The 22,377-nt window shown below is 45.3% G+C and overlaps 1 protein-coding gene across 10 annotated transcripts in view; it reads right to left on the reverse strand.

Annotated features, from left to right (window-relative positions):
- The window catches only part of LOC139273137 (girdin-like), a 375,708-nt gene that overhangs the window by 246,763 nt on the left and 106,568 nt on the right, over positions 1–22,377 (reverse strand). For 9 of the 10 annotated variants that reach the window (XM_070889592.1, XM_070889593.1, XM_070889591.1 and 6 more), the window contains one exon: positions 9,245–9,314. In XM_070889592.1, coding sequence (XP_070745693.1) covers positions 9,245–9,314 — 70 coding nt within the window. Of the gene's footprint in view, positions 1–9,244; positions 9,315–14,281; positions 14,758–22,377 lie in introns of those variants that run through there. The other variant, XM_070889589.1, reaches the window with a different exon arrangement.

Genomic DNA, 22,377 nt, shown 5'->3' on the forward strand with positions numbered 1-22,377 from the left:
CATGGCTGATCATTCCTTCAGTACCCCTTTCCTGCTTTCTCTCCATACCCCTCGATCCCTTTAAGCCGTAAGGGCCATTTCTAACTCCCTCTTGAATATATCCAATGAACTGGCATCAATAACTCTCTGCGGCAGGGAATTCCACAGATAAACAACTCTGAGTGAAGAATTTCTCCTCATCTCAGTCCTAAATGGCCTGTCCCTTATCCTAAGACTGTGTTCCCCTGGTTCCGGACTTCCCCAACATCGGGAACATTCTTCCCACATCTAACCTGTCCAGTCCCGTCAGAATCTTGTATGTTTCTATGAGATCCCCGCTCATCCTTCTAAACTCCAGTATATAAAGGCCCAGTTGATCCTCTTCCCCAAGGGGCGTCGCACAACAAGATTGTTAATTAGTCCCTTCTCATTAGTGATAGTGATAGGGGATTCAATTGTAAGGGGAATAGATAGGCGTTTCTGTGGCCGCAACCGAGACTCCAGGATGGTATGTTGCCTCCCTGGTGCAAGGGTCAAGGATGTCTCGGAGCGGGTGCAGGACATTCTAAAAAGGGAGGGAGAACAGCCAGTTGTCGTGGTGCACATTGGTACCAACGACATAGGTTTAAAAAAAAGGGATGAGGTCCTACGAAACGAATTTAAGGAGCTAGGAGCTAAATTAAAAAGTAGGACCTCAAAAGTAGTAATCTCGGGATTGCCACCAGTGCCACATGCTAGTCAGAGTAGCAATCGCAGGATAGTACAAACCAGACGGTCTGCACCTGGGCAGGACCGGAACCAATGTCCTAAGGGGAGTGTTTGCTAGTGCTGTTGGGGAGGAGTTAAACTTATATGGCAGGGGGATGGGAACCAATGCAGGGAGACAGAGGGAAACAAAAAGGAGACAAAAGCAAAAGACAGAAAGGAGATGAGGAAAAGTGGAGGGCAGAGAAACCCAAGGCAAAGAATAAAAAGGGCCACTGTACAGCAAAATTCGAAAAGGACAAAGGGTGTTAAAAAAACAAGCCTGAAGGCTTGGTGTCTTAATGCAAGGAGTATCCGTAATAAGGTGGATGAATTAACTGTGCAAATAGATGTTAACAAATATGATGTGATTGGGATTACAGAGACGTGGCTCCAGGATGATCAGGGCTGGGAACTCAACATTTAGGGGTATTCAACATTCAGGAAGGATAGAATAAAAGGAAAAGGAGATGGGTAGCATTGCTGGTTAAGGAGGAGATTAATGCAATAGTTAGGAAGGACATTAGCTTGGATGATGTGGAATCTATATGGGTAGAGCTGCAGAACACCAAAGGGCAAAAAACGTTAGTGGGAGTTGTGTACAGACCTCCAAACAGTAGTAGTGATGTTGGTAAGGGCATCAAACAGGAAATTAGGCGTGCATGCAATAAAGGTGCAGCAGTTATAATGGGTGACTTTAATATGCACATAGATTGGGCTAACCAAACTGGAAGCAATACGGTGGAGGAGGATTTCCTGGAGTGCATAAGGGATGGTTTTTTAGACCAATATGTCGAGGAACCAACTAGGGGGGAGGCCATCTTAGACTGGGTGTTGTGTAATGAGAGAGGATTAATCAGCAATCTCGTTGTGCGAGGCCCCTTGGGGAAGAGTGACCATAATATGGTGGAATTCTGCATTAGGATGGAGAATGAAACAGTTAATTCAGAGACCACGGTCCAGAACTTAAAGAAGGCTAACTTTGAAGATATGAGGCGTGAATTGGCTAGGATAGATTGGCGAATGATACTTAAGGGGTTGACTGTGGATGAGCAATGGCAGACATTTAGAAACCGCATGGATGAACTACAACAATTGTACATTCCTGTCTGGCGTAAAAATAAAAAGGGGAAGGTGGCTCAACCGTGGCTATCAAGGGAAATCAGGGCTAGTATTAAAGCCAAGGAAGCAGCAAACAAATTGGCCAGAAATAGCAGCAAACCCGGGAACTGGGAGAAATTTAGAACTCAGCAGAGAAGGACAAAGGATTTGATTAGGGCAGGGAAAATGGAGTACGAGAAGAAGCTTGCAGGGAACATTAAGACGGATTGCAAAAGTTTCTATAGATATGTAAAGAGAAAAAGGTTAGTAAAGACAAACGTAGGTCCCCTGCAGTCAGAATCAGGGGAAGTCATAACGGGGAACAAAGAAATGACAGACCAATTGAACAAGTACTTTGGTTCGGTATTCACTAAGGAGGACACAAACAACCTTCCGAATATAAAAGGGGTCAGAGGGTCTAGTAAGGAGGAGGAACTGAGGGAAATCCTTATTAGTTGGGAAATTGTGTTGGGGAAATTGATGCGATTGAAGGCAGATAAATCCCCAGGGCCTGATGGACTGCATCCCAGAGTACTTAAGGAGGTGGCCTTGGAAATAGCGGATGCTTTGACAGTCATTTTCCAACATTCCATTGACTCTGGATCAGTTCCTATCGAGTGGAGGGTAGCCAATGTAACCTCACTTTTTAAAAAAGGAGAGAAAACAGGGAATTATAGACCGGTCAGCCTGACATCGGTAGTGGGTAAAATGATGGAATCAATTATTAAGGATGTCATAGCAGCAGTGCATTTGGAAAGAGGTGACATGATAGGTCCAAGTCAGCATGGATTTGTGAAAGGGAAATCATGCTTGACAAATCTTCTGGAATTTTTTGCAGATGTTTCCAGTAGAGTGGACAAGGGAGAACAAGTTGATGTGGTGTATTTGGACTTTCAGAAGGCTTTCGACAAGGTCCCACACAAGAGATTAATGTGCAAAGTTAAAGTACCTGGGATTGGGGGTAGTGTGCTGACATGGATTGAGAACTGGTTGTCAGACAGGAAGCAAAGAGTAGGAGTAAATGGGGACTTTTCAGAATGGCAGGCAGTGACTAGTGGGGTACCGCAAGGTTCTGTGCTGGGGCCCCAGCTGTTTACACTGTACATTAATGATTTAGACGAGGGGATTAAATGTAGTATCTCCAAATTTGCGGATGACACTAAGTTGGGTGGCAGTGTGAGCTGCGAGGAGGATGCTATGAGCCTGCAGAGCGACTTGGATAGGTTAGGTGAGTGGGCAAATGCATGGCAGATGAAGTATAATGTGGATAAATGTGAGGTTATCTACTTTGGTGGTAAAAACAGAGACAGAGACTATTATCTGAATGGTGACAGATTAGGAAAAGGGGAGGTGCAACGAGATCTGGGTGTCATGGTACATCAGTCATTGAAGGTTGGCATGCAGATACAGCAGGCGGTTAAGAAAGCAAATGGCATGTTGGCCTTCATAGCGAGGGGATTTGAGTACAGGGGCAGGGAGGTGTTGCTACAGTTGTACAGGGCCTTGGTGAGGTCACACCTGGAGTATTGTGTACAGTTTTGGTCTCCTAACCTGAGGAAGGACATTCTTGCTATTGAGGGAGTGCAGCGAAGGTTCACCAGACTGATTCCCGGGATGGCGGGACTGACCTATCAAGAAAGACTGGCTCAACTGGGCTTGTATTCACTGGAGTTCAGAAGAATGAGAGGGGACCTCATAGAAACGTTTAAAATTCTGATGGGTTTAGACAGGTTAGATGCAGGAAGAATGTTCCCAATGTTGGGGAAGTCCAGAACCAGGGGACACAGTCTAAGGATAAGGGGTAAGCCATTTAGGACCGAGATAAGGAGAAACTTCTTCACCGAGAGTGATGAACCTGTGGAATTCTCTACCACAGAAAGTTGTTGAGGCCAATTCACTAAATATATTCAAAAAAGAGTTAGATGAAGTCCTTACTACTAGGGGGATCAAGGGGTATGGCGAGAAAGCAGGAATGGGGTACTGAAGTTGCATGTTCAGCCATGAACTCATTGAATGGCGGTGCAGGCTAGAAGGGCTGAATGGCCTACTCCTGCACCTATTTTCTATGTTTCTATTACACATCACCCAGTCGAGGATGGCCAACTCTCTGGTTGGTTCCTCGACATATTGGTCTAGAAAACCATCCCTTATACACTCCAGGAAATCCTCCTCCACCACATTGCTACCAGTTCGGTTAGCCCAATCAATATGTAGATTAAAGCCTCCCATGATTACTGCTGTACCTCTATTGCACACATCCCTTATTTCTTGTTTGATGCTGTCCCCAACCTCACTACTACTGTTTGGTGGCCTGTACACAACTCCCACTAGCGTTTTCTGCCCTTTGAAATTCCATAGCTCCACCCATACCGATTCCACATCATCCAAGCTAATGTCCTTCCTTACAATTGCATTAATTTCCTCTTTAACCAGCAATGCCACCCCGCCTCCTTTTCCTTTCTGTCTATCCTTCCTAAATGCTGAATACCCTTGGATGTTGAGTTCCCAGCATTGATCACCCTGGAGCCATGTCTCCGTGATGCCAATCACATCGTATCCATTAACTGCTATCTGCGCAGTTAATTCGTCCACCTTATTCCGAATACTCCTCGCACTGAGGCACAGAGCCTTCAGGCTTGTCTTTTTAACACACTTTGACCCTTTAGAATTTTGCTGTAAAGTGGCCCTTTTTGTTTCTTGCCTTGGGTTTCTCTGCCCTCCACTTTTACTTTTCTTTCTATCTTTTGCTTCTGTCTCCATTTTGTTTCCCTCTGTCCCCCTGCATAGGTTCCCATCCCTCTGCCATATTAGTTTAACTCCTCCAAAACAGCACTAGCAAACACTTTCCTCCCCCCCCCCCCCCCCCCCCCCAAGGACATTGGTTCCGGTCCTGCCCAGGTGCAGACCGTCCGGTTTGTACTGGTCCCACCTCCCCCAGAACCGGTTCCAATGCCCCAGGAATTTGAATCCCTCCCTGCTGCACCACTGCTCAAACCACTTATTCATCTGAGCTATCCTGCGATTCCTACTCTGACTAGCACGTGGCACTGGTAAGCAATCCTGAGATTACTACTTTTGAGATCCTACTTTTTAAATTTAACTCCTAGCTCCCTAAATTCATCTCGTATGATCTCATCCCGTTTTTTACCTATATCGTTAGTACTTACATGTACCACGACAACTGGCTGTTCACCCTCCCTTTTTCGAATGTTCTGCACCCACTCCGAGACATCCTTGACCCCTGCACCAGGGAGGCAACATACCATCCTGGAGTCTCGGTTGCAGCCGCAGAAACGTCTATCTACTCCCCTTACAATTGAATCCCCTATCACTATCGCTCTCTCACTTTTTCCTGCCCTCTTGTGCAGCAGAGCCACCCATGGTGCCATGGACTTGGCTGCTGCTCCTCTCCCCTGATGAGTCATCCCCCTCAACAGTACCCAAAACGGTGCATCTGTTTTGCAGGGAGATGACCGCAGTGGACCCCTGCACTACTCTTCCTGTTGGTCTTCCATTCCCTATCTGGCTGTGTACCCTTTTCCTGCGGTAAGACTAACTCGCTAAACGCGCTATTCACGTCATTCTCAGCATCGTGGATGCTCCAGAGTGAATCCACCCGCAGCTCCAGTGCCGCAATGCGGTCTGTTGGGATCTGCAGACGGATACATTTCCCGCACACATAGTCGTCAGGGACACCAGAAGCGTCCCTGACTTCCCACATAGTACAGGAGGAGCATAACACGTGTCCGAGCTGTCCTGCCATTGACTTAACCCTTAGATAAGCTTAATTTGGCAACAACAGTGCTAAAGGTTACTTACTGATAAAGAAAAAGAAAAACTACTCATCAATCACTTACCCCCTCGGCTGTGACGTCACCTTCCGATTTCTTTCTACTTTTTTGCCTCCCTGCAGCAGCTGCACAAGCTGGGCCTTTATAGGCCTCGACTCTCTGCCGCCGGAACTCCTGCCTCTCCAACTCCCCAAACTCCTGGTCTCACTGGCCTTTATAGGCCTCGCGACTCTCTGCCGCCGGAACTCCTGCCTCTCCAACTTCCCGAACTCCTGGTCTCGCTGGCCTCTCGACTCTCTGCCGCCGGAACTCCTGCCTCTCCAACTTCCCGAGCTCCTGGTCTCACTGGCCTTTATAGGCCTCTCGACTCTCTGCCGCCGGAACTCCTGCTTCTCCAACTTCCCGAACTCCTGGTCTCGCTGGCCTCTCGACTCTCTGCCGCCGGAACTCCTGCCTCTCCAACTTCCCGAACTCCTGGTCTCACTGGCCTTTATAGGCCTCTCGATTCTCTGCCGCCGGAACTCCTGCCTCTCCGACTCCCCGAGCTCCTGGTCTCACTGGCCTTTATAGGCCTCTCGACTCTCTGCCGCCGGAACTTCCGCCTCTCCGACTCCAGTGAGAGAGGAAGTATTAAGGGGCTCAGCAGCTTTGAAAGTGGTCTACAGATCCCTGAAAGTAGCAGGCCAGGTAGATAAGGTGGTTCAGTGGCATATGGAATACTTGCCTTTATTAGTCGAGACAGGACTGTCGTATGAGTAGAGATTGGGTCGACCAGGCCTGTATTCACTAGAGTTTAGAAGAATGAGAGGGGATCTCATTGAAACGTATAAAATTCTGACGGGGTTGGATAGAATGGATGCGGGGAGAATGTTTCACCTGGCTGGGAAGTCTAGAACAAGGGGTCACAGTCTCAGGATACAGGGTAGGAAATTTAGGACCGAGATGAGGAGAAACTTTTTCACTCAGGAGGGTGGTGAACCTGTAGAATTCTCTACCACAGAAGGCTGTGGAGGCCAAGTCACTGAATATATTTAAGAGGGAGATAGATAGATTTCTAGAAACAAAAGGCATCAAGGGGTTTGGGGGAAAAGTGGGAATATGGTGTTGAGATAGAGGATCAGCCATGATCATATTGAATGGCTGTGCAGACTCAAAGGGCCAAATGGCCTACTACTGCTCCCATTTTCTATGGAATACAAGAGCAAGGAGGTTATGCTTGAACTGTATAAAACACTGGTTAGGCCGCAACTGGAGTACTGTGTGCAGTTCTGGTCACCACATTACAGGAAAGATGTGATTGCAGTGGAAAGGATGCAGAGGACATTTACAAGAATGTTGCCTGGACTGGAGAATTTTGGCTATGAGGAAACATTGGAGGTGCTGAAAAAAGCTCTAACAGGATTTTCCTTTCATAAATCCATGTTGATTCTTCCCAATGTTACTATTCTCTTCTAAGTGCCTTGTCACCATGTCCTTAATAATAGATTCTAGCATTTTCCCTACTACTGGTCTGTAGTTCCCCGTTTTCTCTCTCCCTCCTTTCTTAAATAGCAGGGTTACATTTGCTACCTTCCAATCTGTAGAACTTTGGAAGATGACAATCAATGCATCCACTATCTCTATAGCCATCTCTTTCCAAACCCTAGAATGTAGCCCATCAGGTCCAGGAAGTTTATCGTGAGTGTAGTCTATGGTCCCTTGGACTCTGGAGAAGCAAGCAATGCATGCAAAGCCCAGAGTTCTCCCGTCCCTGCTTTGCTCAGTCTATGAGGAAGGCAATGTGGGTGTTCCTCCTGGAGCCTGGAGTAGTGAGTCTTGGTTACCTCCCTGACGCAGCAGCAAACAGCAAACTGCAAGACACCAGCTGCAGCCTGGAACACCCCAGTGGCATAAAAGCCAAGGGCTAAGCTGTCTATACACTGGTTTGGAGCTCCATTTGTGGCTGCAGCAGGTGAAACACAGATCCCTCACACGTTTGCTTGGTCAAGTTGAGGTACGAAAAGTATTCCCTGAAAACCCATTGTGGGTAGGATCCCCAGTGAGATGGCCTCCTCCTCCCACTTCTCCCATCTGGACCTGCTCTGTGCGGTCTCCGTTGATACTTCCCCTCCTCATCCAGTCCCAAAAAGCGGACCTAACAGATCATCCATGTGTGAAATAAAATATGTCCAAGGCAGACAAGCAGTCCAGCACCAGGAAAAAAGTGTTTCCAGAACTGACAAAGTCAGAAGTGAAACAGAGAAAGCCATAACGTTGCTATACATGCCATGTGTGGAACAACAGCAAGGGATTAGTAATGACATCTTAGGAGAGATAGTAAATAGTGCAGATGGGAGCAGGAAGCTGCAAAGGGATATGGACAGATTAAGTGCACAAGCAAAACTATGGCAGATGGAGATTAATGTGGGCAAGTGTGGGGCCACCCACTTTAGACCCAAGAAAGATTTCTGAATGGTGAGAAATTAGGAACTGTAAAGGAGCAAGTACACAATCATTTAAAGTTAGTAGACAGATACAAAAAGCAATCAAAACCGCTAAAGGAATGTTGGCCTTTATCGCAAGAGGGCTGGATTACAAAGGGGAGGACATTATGTTGCATAAAGCCTTGGTCAGACGGCATGTGGAGTACTGCATTCAGTTTTGTGCATCGCACCTCAGGAAGGATATATTGGCTTTGAAAGGGGTTCAGTGCAGATTCACTTGAATAATACCGAGGCCTTTTCATACAAAGGGCAGTAGAAATCTGAAATGATCTCCCCCGAAAGTTGTGGATGCTGGCACAATTGAAGCTTTCAAGATGGAGATCGATAAATTGTTAGGTAAGGGTATCAAGAGATAGGGAGCTAAGTGAGGTAAATGGAATTGAGGTACTGATCAGCCATGAGCTAACTGAATAGCAGAGCAGGTTTGAGGGCTGAATAACCTACTCCTATTGCTATGTTCCCAATTGTGGCAATATAATGCAGAGATACCATGTTTTCCTGTCTCCCTCAAAAGGACATTACGTACCACATTACATATGAGGTTAAAACTAATCAATTTACTTATAGGGAGAATACTACATCGAAGCAATGAAAAACAGCAAGATATGGAGTACATTACTTAGAAAACAAAGATCAAATCAGTTCACATGTTTGGAAATACTATCTTTGAAAATAGCTCTACATAGTTCGATAACTAGCAGAAGTTTTGCATTAATGTCTTTTGTAAACCTTCGTAATGCAATGTAGTATTTAGGTGACACAAATTTCCAATCCACTGACTCTTAACTTTCACGCAGAGCTAAATCAGACTTGTCTTTGTGCCATGCAAATCCTTTAAAGTTACAGGCATGCCTTGCAAAATCGGCAAGCAACCTGAGAGCAGAACAGAACTCACACCTTGCAGGGAATTTTGTTAGTCAGGATATAATGGTATTCTTGCAAAAGAATTCCTTTATTGGTTCAGCCAGATTGAATGTGTCTGTTCCACTGACTGTTTGAAATGTTAGTACATTTACAGTCACCAAATCATCAAGCAACTTTTGCCACAAAAATGATGGGTTCTGTCCAGTTTAAGTTTATTTTTAAATCACAATTGCTTTGTCATGTCATATGGATGTAATACAAATATTTAATTGAAGAACCTACCTGTGAGAGGGGTTCGGCCCAGGACAAGGACATTTGGAAGAGACATCATAATTAGCTGCTGTAGTGTCTCCTGTGGGTTTTTAAAAAAAGTTTTGATCCATCATATACACAGTAAGTAAAATGAAACACAATGAAAATAAACTATTAGGAAGTCTTTTGTATCATTTTTTTCCAAAGCAAGTTTCCAAAATAATGTTAGTACGCCAAATAGCAATTAGAGAAAACACTATTGGTAGGTCGTGGGTGGAGAACTCACAGTCAGAGAGCCATAAGAATGAAAAAGCGATTCAAACTAAATTACTTAAAAAAATATATATATATTTTCTGCAACCTATCATGAACGTTTTTGAAACAGAGTTCAAAAACTGCAGTGCAAATGATCATAGACTAACAGGGCTTGCCAATTCCCTGCCTACAGAAATAATACTCAAAAGATAATTTTCAAAAACAATTTCCTTATGCAGTAGTCTGTTTGAAAACATTTGACTGCAAGTGAAAACACGCTAAGCTGCACAGGATGTTGGATTTCGATGAATAGCACTATTAAATAACCTGCAAATGACGACCACTCTGAGCTGCAGGTTTTGCATTAATGAATGCTAATTGTTGCATAAAATTAAAGACTTGATTTTCCTACCAATGGGAAAAATGGCAAACTAAATTAATGTATAGCATTTTGAGCTAATTTCTTTCCTGCCAATTTCGAAGAACTCCTTGATGAGTTCTAAAAGAGGATCGAGTCCCTTTAGAAAACAAAAAATTCTACAATCTTAGGATCACGTATCATCTCAGGAACCTTCACTGCAATTTTAATTCAAAAACCTTGCAGGTGGTATAAGGGATAGAGAACAGAGAGTTGTCTGTGCAAATAGCTGGCCAGGCAGAAAAAGAAAAATGAGGAACCAGACAGAAAGGATCGTGTTAACTGGCTCAGACTTATGAATAACTTGGACACAATCCATGGAGAAGTCGCAGCTAAAAGTAGTGTAAGCTGGAATACAGGAAGAATATTAATAATTATATTTAATCTCAGACCATAATATACTGTAATAGTTTAATTACTTTTGGATGAGATGTTGAACCAAGGCCCCATCTGTCCTCTTAAGTGGACGTAAAATATCCCAATGTTTGAAAGAGAAAGGGAATTTCCTCAGTGTCTTGGCCAATATTTATCCCTCAACCAAAATCACCAAGAGATTATCCAGTCATTAATCTCATTACTATTTATGGAGCCTTGCTGTGAGTGAATTGGCTCCTGCATTTCCTTACATCACAATAATGATCATACTTCAAAAGTACTGCAAATTTCATAAGCACTTTGGGACGTTTCGAATTCATGAAAGGTGCTAGATAAATGCAAATTCTTTCATATTATTGTAATGCACAATAAGCAACATACCAGTGTCCGTTCAGCATCTTGAGTTAGGTATGAAACCAGTTTGAGTTGTCTTACACTGCTGCAAAGCCAATTTTTTACTTTTACACCAAAACCAATAATAGTGAACTAACAGAAGGCTGCCAATAAAACCAACCCCTGAAGGAATTCTGATGGAGATACTAAGGGGCCAAAATTGCCCCCCCTCCTTAAGCTCCATTGGAGCAATGAGCAGATAGGCCTCATTGACCGAGGGCAGACAGATCCGAAATTGCCCTCGGGTCGGGAGCGGCAGGAACGGTTTTCGCGCCGCCAGTATTGTCGCCATCCGGCACATGCCGACCGACAGCAATGTCCTTACTGACCCCAGTGGGAAACTGCCCTGCAGGAGTGGCGCCAGCGCTGGTCGGTGCCACTGGCAGCTTTCCCCTGCGGGAAGCAGCGTGTTCCTGGGCCGGTGTCTCCAAGGTCGACCCGACAACAGTGGCCACGGGTTTGGCCAGGCCACCAACAAACAGCCCAGCACCCCCTATTGGGTGCCAGGCCGCTGGCCCGGCCAAAACGCCCCGATGGCCCAGTGGGTCTAAGTAAATTAAATGCAGAGTTCGCAACGGCCCTGCACTTTAACTGAAGGGGAGGGACGTTGTAACACAGCAGCACGATGTTGTTGACTCTTTGGGACGTCCGACCCAACCGAAGTGCACTTCCACCCCTCAACACCGCCCCGACCGGAAATAGAAGTCAAAGAGGCGAATATCGCCACAAGATCCGCCCCATGGATTGGGGCGGAGAAAAATCTTAAATATCGGTAAAAGCAATTTCGGCCTCTTATAGTCTTTGGAATGTTTGCTATAAAATGAAGGCAGATGTATGCTTCATATGATAAAAACAAAGTATTGTATCAATAAAAAATTGACCAGAAGAATGTATGTAAATATCTTACTTTTAATATTTGTTCAGTGCTGGGAATGAAAGACGAATGTTGAATACCAATGTTAGCATTAAGTGGTACCAGATCAGATATACTATACTTAATCCAAAGTTAAGTTCCTTCTGTGCTGTAACAGTGTGCTTAACCCCAACCCCATAAAAGCAACAGTCAGCTGCAAGTGTTTCGTCTTGAATAGGTGTTAATCACAGAGAATAGGGGAGCTAAGTCAACACTTGTAAATTGGGTGTAGCAACAGTATAAAAGTCAACAGTTTTTCAAAGCAGTGTGGTCTGCACAGAGCAGTCTTAAAGGGAATGGACTTAAACTTGGAAAGAGTGGGGATTTGGAGAAGAGGGGGAAGAAAGAGGGGCAGACCGGAGCATGGCGGCAGCGAGCGGGAGGCCCAGAGACAGCACAGACCAGAACAGCGTCAGCAGGCAGAGAGCCGATAGCCACTTAATGCAGGAGTGACGTCAGAAACAAAAAGTTACGTTGGCACAAGGGAAGGAGCAGATTGGTGAGTTGCCGGTGAGTGTTTTTTAGTGTCAAGTTTATTTCATAGTTTAATTTATAGTCAATTAACTAGAGGCATGGCAGGGCAGCTCAGTCACATGGAGTGCACATCCTGTGGCATGTAGGAAATCCTGGACGCTTCGCGTAGCCTGGACGACCGTGTTCAGGAGGTGTCTCCAGCTGCAGTAACTTGAGCTCTGCGTTTCGGTACTTGAGCAGCGACTGAAGTCACATCCACGAGACTGAGAATTTTGTGGATAGCACGTATCTAGAGATGGTCACCCACAGCTCAAGTGCACGCAGGCAGGGAGGAAGTGGATGTCCACAAGACAGAAGAGGAGGACTAAGCAGCTAGTGTAGGAGTCTCCCAAGTGCATCTCGCTCTCCAACCAGTATTCTGTTCAGAGTACTGGTGAGGGTGATGGTGCCGCTGGGGAGTGCAGCCACAGCCAAGTCCATGGCAACACAGATGGCTCAGCTGCACGGCGGGGGGGGAGGGAAAGGAGAGAAGAGAGAGGAAGAAGAATAGAAGAGCAATAGTTGTAGGGATTTCGATAGTCAGGGAAGCAGACAGGCATTTCTGCAGCTGCAGACTTGACTACAGGATGGTATGTCGCCAGGGTCAAGGACATCGCTGAGCAGCTGCAAGACATTCTGGGGAGAGAGGGAGAACAGCCAGAAGTCATGGTCCATATTGGTACCAATAACATAGGTAGAAAGAGAGATGAGGTCCTGCAGGCAGAGTTTAGGGAGCTGAGAGATTAAAAAGCAGGACCTCAAAAAGGTAGTAATCTCCGCATTACTGCCAATGCCATGTGCTAGTGAGTACAGAAATAGGAGGATAGAGAAGATGAATACATGGCTGGAGATGGTGCAGACAGGAGGGTTTTATATTCCCGAGGCATTGGGACAGTTTCTCAGGAAGGTAGGACCTGTACAAGACGGATGGACTGCACCTCAACAGAACCGGGACCAGTATCCACACGGGAGGGTTTGCTAGTGCTGTTGGGGTTTAAATTAGCTTGGCAGGGGGATGGGAACCATAAAATAGATTCAGTGGGGAGAGATGCATAGCTGGAATTGGGAAGCAGAAAAGTAGGGCTGGAAAATAGACAACAAGGGAGTTTGGCACCACTCAATGGTATATGTTGTGCATGCATGCCTGTTTACTGTGTGATGTCTGTAACACTATATGCAACATTGAATGTACCCTTGTACTGTACACACCTTACCGGATACTAGAGGGTGCTGTTGCTGGAGACCCAGGGATTGCCTGCACACAGCAGGTAACCCAGTATAAAAAGGAACACAGCTTGTTGTTGGTACTCAGGAGCTGCTAATAAAGGACTGCAAGTCTGCAGAGTTTAAGCACCATACCCTGCCTTGTGGAGTCATTACTTAAGGTGCCTACATACACTACAACTGGCGACAAAGATGGGATCTCGAACTACATGCTCAACATGTCTAACCTCAGCAACTTTCAGCAATTTACGGAGGGGGAGGATTGGGACGCTTTTGTGGAAAGATTGGAACATTTCTTCATAGCCAACGAACTGGATGGGGACACACCGGCCACACTACCGAACAAACGCAGGGCCATCCTGCTTAGCAGTTGTGGGCCCACCATCTACGGTCTCGTCAGGGACTTACTAGCCCCAGGGAAGACAACCACCAAGAGCTATGAGGAACTTGTAACAATCATACAGGAACAACTAAAACCGAAAGAAAGCATCCTCACAGTAAGTTCTACACTTACCGGCGACCTGAGGGCCAAGAAATTGCCAAGTATGCTGCACACTTAAGAAGACTAGCTGCACCGTGTGAGTTTGGCGACCAGCTTAAAGAAGCACTAAGGGACATATTTGTCATCGGAATGGGCCACGAAGCCCTCCTACACAAATTGCTCTCGGCTGACATTACAGTCACCCTGCAGAAAGCAATTCAAATGAGCCAGGCCTACATGGTTTCGGCCAGTGACTCCAGGCGAATACTGACCCAGGACTCTAAACTGGCGAGTGCAGTGCACTGCATGGACACTTCTAAAAGCAGAAATGCTGCCCCGAGTCCGCCACATGGGGTGAACCGGATGGCCCCGTGCTGGCGCTGTGGAGGAAACCACAGGGCCCACCAGTGCCGCTACAAAGACTATGCATGCAAAGGCTGCAAAGAAAAAGGGCACCTTCAGAGAATGTGCAGAAAAGACTGTACTTGTACTCACTGTGTCTCTGGTGAGTTGGCTAATCACCGGGGCTCCGACACAGATGAAGATGTAGCTGCTCTAACCCTGGGAGAGGAGTATGGAATCTTTACCTGCTCCACCGGAAGTTCTCCGTGGATGATGGAAGTGGACATTGATGGGGTCCCAGTCTCCATGGAGATCGACACAGGGGCGAGCCAGTCAGTGGTGAGCCAAAAGACCTTTGAAAAAATTTGGAGGAATCTGCCACTCCATCAAAACTGTCTCCTGTCCAGGCAAAGCTGCTCACCTACACCAAAGGTAAAATCCAAATCGTTCGCAGTGTAGACATCCAGGTCTCCCAGGGCAGCGTGTTGCACAAGTCCCCCTATGGATTGCAGCCGGCGACGGTCCCACACTGCTGGGCAGGAATTGGATGAACGCAGGTCCACATCAGGCAAAGTGGTGCTGTGGAAGAAAAGACCACCACAGCCTGCCTGCAGCAAGACCACAGAATGACTGCAGCACCACAAGTATGTGGAAAAAAGGAGCACCACAAAATGGCTGCTGCTTGGTGAGCAGCAGACCTGCATTCAAAATGCGAGTCAATATGGAGGAGCATCATGTGACATCGAGTGGCCAATCGGATTTGAAAGCTCCCTTAAAGGAGACCGGTAACAAAAAAAATTTTAAAGGGGGAGGTTCCAACTATTTGAGTACACGGACTTTAAAGCTAAAGATGCAATAAAAGGGTGCAAGTATGAAAATGTATGCAATGTAACCATGAATTGTGATGCTGGTTTAACTAATGTGACTAATGAGATGAATGCAGGTGTCATTAAGGTTAAGAACAAGTTTATTATGCTCAACAATAATGATAGAGATTGTGAAATGTCTAATGTAACCATGTCTGTTGAAACCAGGACACCCAAAAGTGATGCAAATGCTAGAATGTATAATGCAGGCTCGACTATGTGTGATCAGAGCTAAGGTGTCATGTATACCGGTAGGACACTGCCAAAGGTCTTTGGGTCCTACAGGGACCATGCTAATGCCAATGGAATCCCCCTGTGGGAGACCCCCAGGTCTAGCAGGCTACCTGACCATGTAGCCTGGACCTTTGGAACGAATGTGATGCCCCTTGCAGGACACACACACAGGCAGTGGGAGCAGGCCCACTACAGGGACAGTGGTCAATGGGCAGCCCAGCAACCACCAATGGCAACCTGCACCAGACCAGCCCTACAGCCCCTGGCCACCAGAGCCAACATCAGAAGCATGAGGCCAATACCCTCCAGCTTCCCTGACAAACCCTGGGATAACCTGATCCTCATCCCCATTGGTGGACAAGGAACCCACTCAGTCTTGTGGCCGTGCCCATCACCCCACAACTACCCACATCACAGTGTATACACACCACCCAACTGCTGCCGTGGCTACCTCCCCGAGGGATCCCACAACAGTGATACCCACTTGGTTTGTGTGTGAAGGAGGGGAAACATACGAGGCCATCCTTAAGCACAGGGGTCACACCTGGCAACCACAAAACCCTCACCACAACCTCCCATAGCCCACCACTGATCACCTCCCCTGGGCATGACAAATAGGGTATGAAAAATGCTCAGGGGGGAGTATTGTTGTGTATGCATGCCTGTTTACTGTGTGATGTCTAACACTGTATATAACATTGAATGTACCTTGTACTGTACACACCTTACCAGTACACTAGAGGATGCTGTTGCTGGAGACCCAGGGGTTGCCAGCACACGGCAGGTAACCCAGTATAAAAAGGAACACATAGCTTGTTGTTGGCACTCAGGAGTTGCTAATAAAGGACTGCAAGTCTGCAGAGTTTAAGCACCACACCCTGCCTCGTGGAGTCATTACTAAAGGTGCCTACATACACTACAACTTACATATACTACAGTATATTCTTCAATGTAAGGAGTATAGGGAATAAGGCAGATGAGCTGAGAGCACAGATGGACACTTGGCAGTACAATATTATAGCCATTACCAAGACATGGCTGAAAGAAGGACAAGTTACAAGGGGGGTTTGCAGTATTAATTAAAGAAAGTTAAAGATGTGAGAAGGGATGATGTGTTACAGGGGTCATCAAACGAGGCCATATGGGTTGAATTGAAGAACAAAAAGGGGCGATCACACTACTGGAAGTGTACTATAGACCCTGAAACAGTCAGACGGAGATAGAAGAACAAATATATGGGCAAATTGCCATGAAGTGAAAAAACTATAGAGCTGTAATAGTGGGGAATTTCAACTACCCTAATAACTTGGGGGGAAAAAAAAGTGTGAATGGTATAGAGGGTGCAGAATTCCTAAAATGCATTCAGGAGAACTTCTTTAGCCAGTATGTAACAAGCCCAACAGAGTGGGTGGTTCTGGACTTGGTTTTGGGGAATGAAGAGGGGCAGGTGGAAGGGGTAGGACTGGGAGAACATTTTGGTGCTAGTGATCATAATTCAGTAAAATTTAGGGTCGTTATGGAAAAGGACAAAGATAGACCAGGAAAAACGTCAGCAGTGGGAGACATTCAAGGAGGAGATCCTGAAGGTACAGAACACATATGTTCCCTTAAAAAAAGTGGGGCTAACAAATCTAGAGCCCCCTGGATGTCAAGGGACATACAGGGTAAGATAAAGAGAAAGAGCAGAGAATACAATACTGCAGAGACTCTAGAGGAGTACAAGTAGTGCAAGGGTGCAATTAAAAAAAGATAGCAGGAAAGCAAAGAGAGAGCATGAAAGAATGTTGGCAAGTAAAATCAGGGAAAACCCAAAGATGTTTTATAAATACATTAAGAGCCAGAGGATAACAAGAGAAAGAGTGGGGCCTATTAGAGACCACAAAGGAAATCTGTGTGTGGAGGCAGAAGATGTGGGTATGATTCTCAATGAATACTTCGCATCTGTTTTCATAAAAGAGAGAGGGGTGATGCAGACTTTGCAATGAAGGAGGGGTATGAAATATTATACGAGGTAAACATCGTGAGAAGGGAAGTACTAAAGGGCTTAGCAGCATTGAAAGTGGATAAATCCCCAGGCCCAGATTAAATGTATCCCAGTCCGTTAAGAGAAGCAAAAGAGGAAATAGTAGAGGCTCTGACCATCATTTTCCAGTCCTCTCTGGCCACAGGTGTGTTTATAAAGGGAGAAAGGGATAGACCGAGTAATTACAGGCCAGTCAGCCTAACCTCAGTGGTGGGAAAATTATTGAAAAAAGTCCTGAGGGACAGGATAAATCTTCATTTGGAAAGACATGGATTAATCAAGGAAAGCAAAGAGAGAGCATGAAAGAATGTTGGCAAGTAAAATCAGGGAAAACCCAAAGATGTTTTATAAATACATTAAGAGCCAGAGGATAACTAGAGAAAGAAGTACGGATTCGTCAAGGGAAAGTCATGTCTGACTAACGTAATTTAATTTTTCGAGGAGGTAATCAGGAGGGTCGATGAGGGCAGTGCGGATGATATAGTGTCTATGGATTTTAGGAAGGCTTTTGATAAAGTCCCACATGGCAGGCTGGTCATAAAAGTAAAAGCCCATGGGATCCAGGGCAAAGTGGCAAGTTGGATCCAAAGTTGGTTCAGAGGCAGGAAGCAAAGGGTAATGGTTGATGGGTGTTTTAGTGACTGGAAGGCTGTATCCAGTGGGGTCCCCAGGACTCAGTATTGGGTCCCTTGTTTTTTGTGGTATATATCAATGACTTGGACTTGAATGTTGGGTGTATGATTAAGAAGTTTGCAGATGACACTAAAATAGGCTGTGTGGTTGATAATGAAGGCGGCGGCTGCGGATTGCAGGAAGATATCAATATGCTGGTCAATATGCAGAACAGTGGCAAATGGAATTCAATCCAGATAAGAATGAGGTAATGCATTTGGGGAGGTCTAACAAGGCAAGGGAATACACATTAAATGGTACGACATTAAAAAAAGTGTAGAGGAACAAAGGGACCTTGGAGTGCAGGCCCACAGATCCCGAAAGGTAGCAGTCCAGGTAGATAAAGGTGGTTAAGAAGGCATATGAAATGCTTGCATTTATTAGTCGAGGCATGGAATACAAGAGCAAGGAGGTTATGCTTGAACTGTATAAGACACTGGTTAGGCCGCAGCTGGAGTACTGTGTGCAGTTCTGGTCACCACATTACATCATTATCACAGGCAGTCCCTCAGAATCGAGGAAGACTTGCTTCCACTCTTAAAATGAGTCCTAAGGTGGCTAAACAGTCCAATACGAGAGCCACAGTCCCCGGACACAGCTGGGACAGATAGTTGTTGAGGGTAAGGGAGAGTGGGACAGATGTGCCGCACACTCTTTCCGCTGCCTGCGCTTGATTTCTGCATGCTCTCGGCGATGAGACTCGAGGTGCTCAGCGCCCACCCGTGGATGCACGTCCTCCACTTAGGGCGGTCTTTGGCCAGGTGTCAGTGGGGATGTTGCACTTTATCAAGGAGGTTTTGAGGGTGTTCTTGTAACCTTTCCTCTGCCCACCTTTGGCTCGTTTGCCGTGAAGGACTTCCAAGTAGAGCGCTTGCTTTGGGAGTCTTGTGTCTGGCATGCAGTCAATGTGGCCTGCCCAACGGAGCTGATCAAGTGTGGTCAGTGCTTCAATGCTGGGGATGTTGGCCTGGAGAAGGACGCTGATGTTGGTGCGCCTGTCCTCCCTGGGAATTTGTAGGATTTTGGAGACATTGTTGGTGGTATTTCTCCAGCGACTAAGTGTCTACTGTACATTACAGGAAAGATGTAATTGCACTAGAAAGGATGCAGAGATTTACAAGAATGTTGCCTGGACTGGAGAATTTTGGCTATGAGGAAAGATTGGAGATGCTGGGTTTGTTTTCTTTGGAACAGATGAGGCTGAGGGGAGACCTGATTGAGCTGTATAAAATATGAGGGGCTTGGATAGAGTGGATAGGAAGGACTATCTCTTGGCAGAGGGGTCAACAACTAGGGGATATAGATTTAAAGTAATTGGAGGGAGGTTTAGAGGAGATATGAATGGAAATGTGTTCACCCAGAGGGTAGAGGGGGTCTGGAAGTCACTAACTGAAAGGGTGGTAGAGGCAGAACTCCCACCCACATTTAAAAAATACTTGGATGTGCACTTAAAGTGCCGTAACCTACAGGGCTATGGACGAAGAGCTTGAAAGTGGGATTAGGCTGGATAGCTGTTGGTCGGCCGGCATGGACACGATGGGCCGAAATGGCCTCCTTCCATGCTGTAAATTTCTATGATTCTATGATTATTGCATCCAAGTGTGAAACTATATGGAATCTGGGTCCAACACAGTATGCTGCAGAGGACTTCTTAATGGGCCAGAAAATGCGGCCTCACCGGGTCCGTACGAAGTGTGCATGCATCCGGCATGGCCTTGCAAAAGCCGGCTCTAAATGCGCATGCGCCGAAAACCGGCTTTCCGATCTGTCAAAATTTCTCTGGACAGATCCAATGCATCCCTGGGAGAAAGACATCCGCGCGGCAGAGATTGGGCTATTTATCCAACTCATGCCCAGTGAATGTCCTTCAAACTTTTACGCCTGGTAAAAGCAGGCATATATTCTACTTTTACCAGCGTAACACCTTTAAAACATAAAAATTAAATGTAATCATTCATTTTTATCTTAAAAACCTGTCCATCAAAGTAAGTTTATTTTTAACCCTATTCTATACACAGAATTTCCAAAAAATATATTTTTTTTCTAAAACATTTAATTATATTTAATTTCAATTAATTTTAAATATGTGAGATGTTTTTTATTTATTATGCTGTGTTTCTCGTTTTAGGAGGGTTTTCTCATTCATAGTAATGGGAAATCCATGGGAACTCGTACAAACAGAGTTCCCATTTTTATCAATGAGAATATTACCTAGTGATTGGTGCTCCAGGCCCACGTGACTCCAGCATTTCCATACGAACGGGGAAGACACCTTCCCATATGCTGTGCAGCAAATGGAAGCCTCAGACCGGAATCGTAGGTTCCTCCGTGACCACCGGGTACTTTCGTAGATTTTTTTTTCGGGTCAGAGGCATTAATCCGAAAGAAACCTCAGTGCAATTTCTGGCAAATTATTTCTTAGTGAATAAGAAATTTATTCCACCTACAAGATATTTTACTTTATTGAGAGTCACTGAAGCTTCTAAAAAGTAATTGAACTGTGTACTATGTTTTATAACTAACTGTAACCTATTGTATAATAATGGCTGAATATTACTACAAACACGCTCATAAAATTATATAAACAACTACTTGATAAAATGAAATCACACTGCCAATATGCATTAATCAAACATACCATTATAAAACTATGAAATTAAAATTAAATTAAAACAAACGAATGCAAGGTGATATTAGCCACCTTGAAAGGTACCATCCTTCAACACCTGTACCACACCCCCATAGCATATTGGAAAAGGGCATTTAAATTGTTCACAAATCTGTGCAGTTTGTTAACATCCACTGCAGTGTTAGGATTGTTGAATATCATACAATTTTGTTACTTCTTTTCTTGATGTACTCACGAGTAACCCTCCCCCTCATTAATGGATTTTTCAAATCAAAACCCATCGGCTGAAATCAATCAGGTTGATCTCTCCAACCTCGCTATTTTTCCTAAGATGGCCATTGTTGGTTCAGACTAAGCTTTGTACACCACAGCTCATACACACTTAAGTTATTTATTGGCTGTTATGAATTTATAATATGGCATAATTGTTCACACAGATATTGAATGTTCGTTGGCAAACATTAGTTAAACAGATACAAGTTACTATTTAAGTAACTGGTCTTATATAACGTGCGCGCAAATAACTGGCTGTTATCTTATATGCATGGAAGAAATTTGTTGCACCTACAAGATACCGCACATTTTTGAGTCACTAGCACTTAAAAATAAATTGGGTATATGTTCTCTGTATCTATAGCTGACAACTGTAATCGCTTTGCTAATAATGGCTGTGGAGCTCTCGAAATATTACTACAAACATGCTCATGCAAAACAGTAAATAAACTATCCACAGTAATAAAATTATAAGTACCTACTTGATAAAGAGAAAGAACACTGCCAATATAAATTAAGCATCATCATAGGCAGTCCCTCAGAATCGAGGAAGACTTGCTTCCACTCTTTTAAAAAAAAAGAGTCCATAGGTGGCTGAACAGTCCAATACGAGAACCACAGTCCTGGTCACAAGTGGGACAGATAGGCGTTGAGGGAAAGGGTCAGTGGGACAGGTTTGCTGCATGCACTTGATTTCTGCATGCTCTCGGCAATGAGACTCGAGGTGCTCGGCGCCATCCCGGGTGCACTTCTTCCACTCAGGGCGGTCTTTGGCCAGGGACTCCCAGGTGTCAGTGGGGATGTTGCACTTTTTCAGGGAGGCTTTGAGGGTGTCCCTTTAACGTTTCCTCTGCCCACCTTTGGCTCGTTTGCCGTGAAGGAGTTCAGAGTAGATCGCTTGCTTTTCGGGTCTCGTGTCTGGCATGCAAACGATGTGGCCTGCCCAGCAGAGCTGATCAAGTGTGGTCAGTGCTTCAATGCTGGGGATGTTGGCCTGGTAGAAGACGCTAATGTTGGTGCTTCTGTCCTCCCAGGGGATTTGTAGGATCTTGCGGAGGCATCGTTGGTGGTATTTCTCCAGCGACTTGAGGTGTCTACTGTATATGGTTCATGTCGCTGAGCAATACAGGAGGGCGGGTATTACTACAGCCCTGTAGACCATGAGCTTTGGTGGCAGTCTTGAGGGCCTGATCTTCAACACTCTCTTTTCCTCAGGCGGCCAAAGGCGGCACTGGAGGCGGTGTTGAACAGCATAACACACTATTACAAAACCATCAAAATTAAATTAAATTAAACTATACCGCCCAACATAACAGCCGAATGACTGACACACATTCAGCAACTCGGACAAATATTCGCCAATTTATGTGAAACATACCATGATGACTGCTGCTAAGCATCTTGGGATACCACCATGGAATCCCGCTATGCATGGAAGGGGGTGGAATTATACTCAAAAACATGTGTTTTTAAACTAGACCCTTAGAATGCATGAGGTTGGAAGAGGAGGGAAAAGGACGAATATTAAGATACCATGTTTACTTTCTTCATT

The sequence above is a fragment of the Pristiophorus japonicus genome, chromosome 9 (assembly GCF_044704955.1).
Source record: "Pristiophorus japonicus isolate sPriJap1 chromosome 9, sPriJap1.hap1, whole genome shotgun sequence".
Classification (NCBI taxonomy): Eukaryota; Metazoa; Chordata; class Chondrichthyes; family Pristiophoridae; genus Pristiophorus; species Pristiophorus japonicus.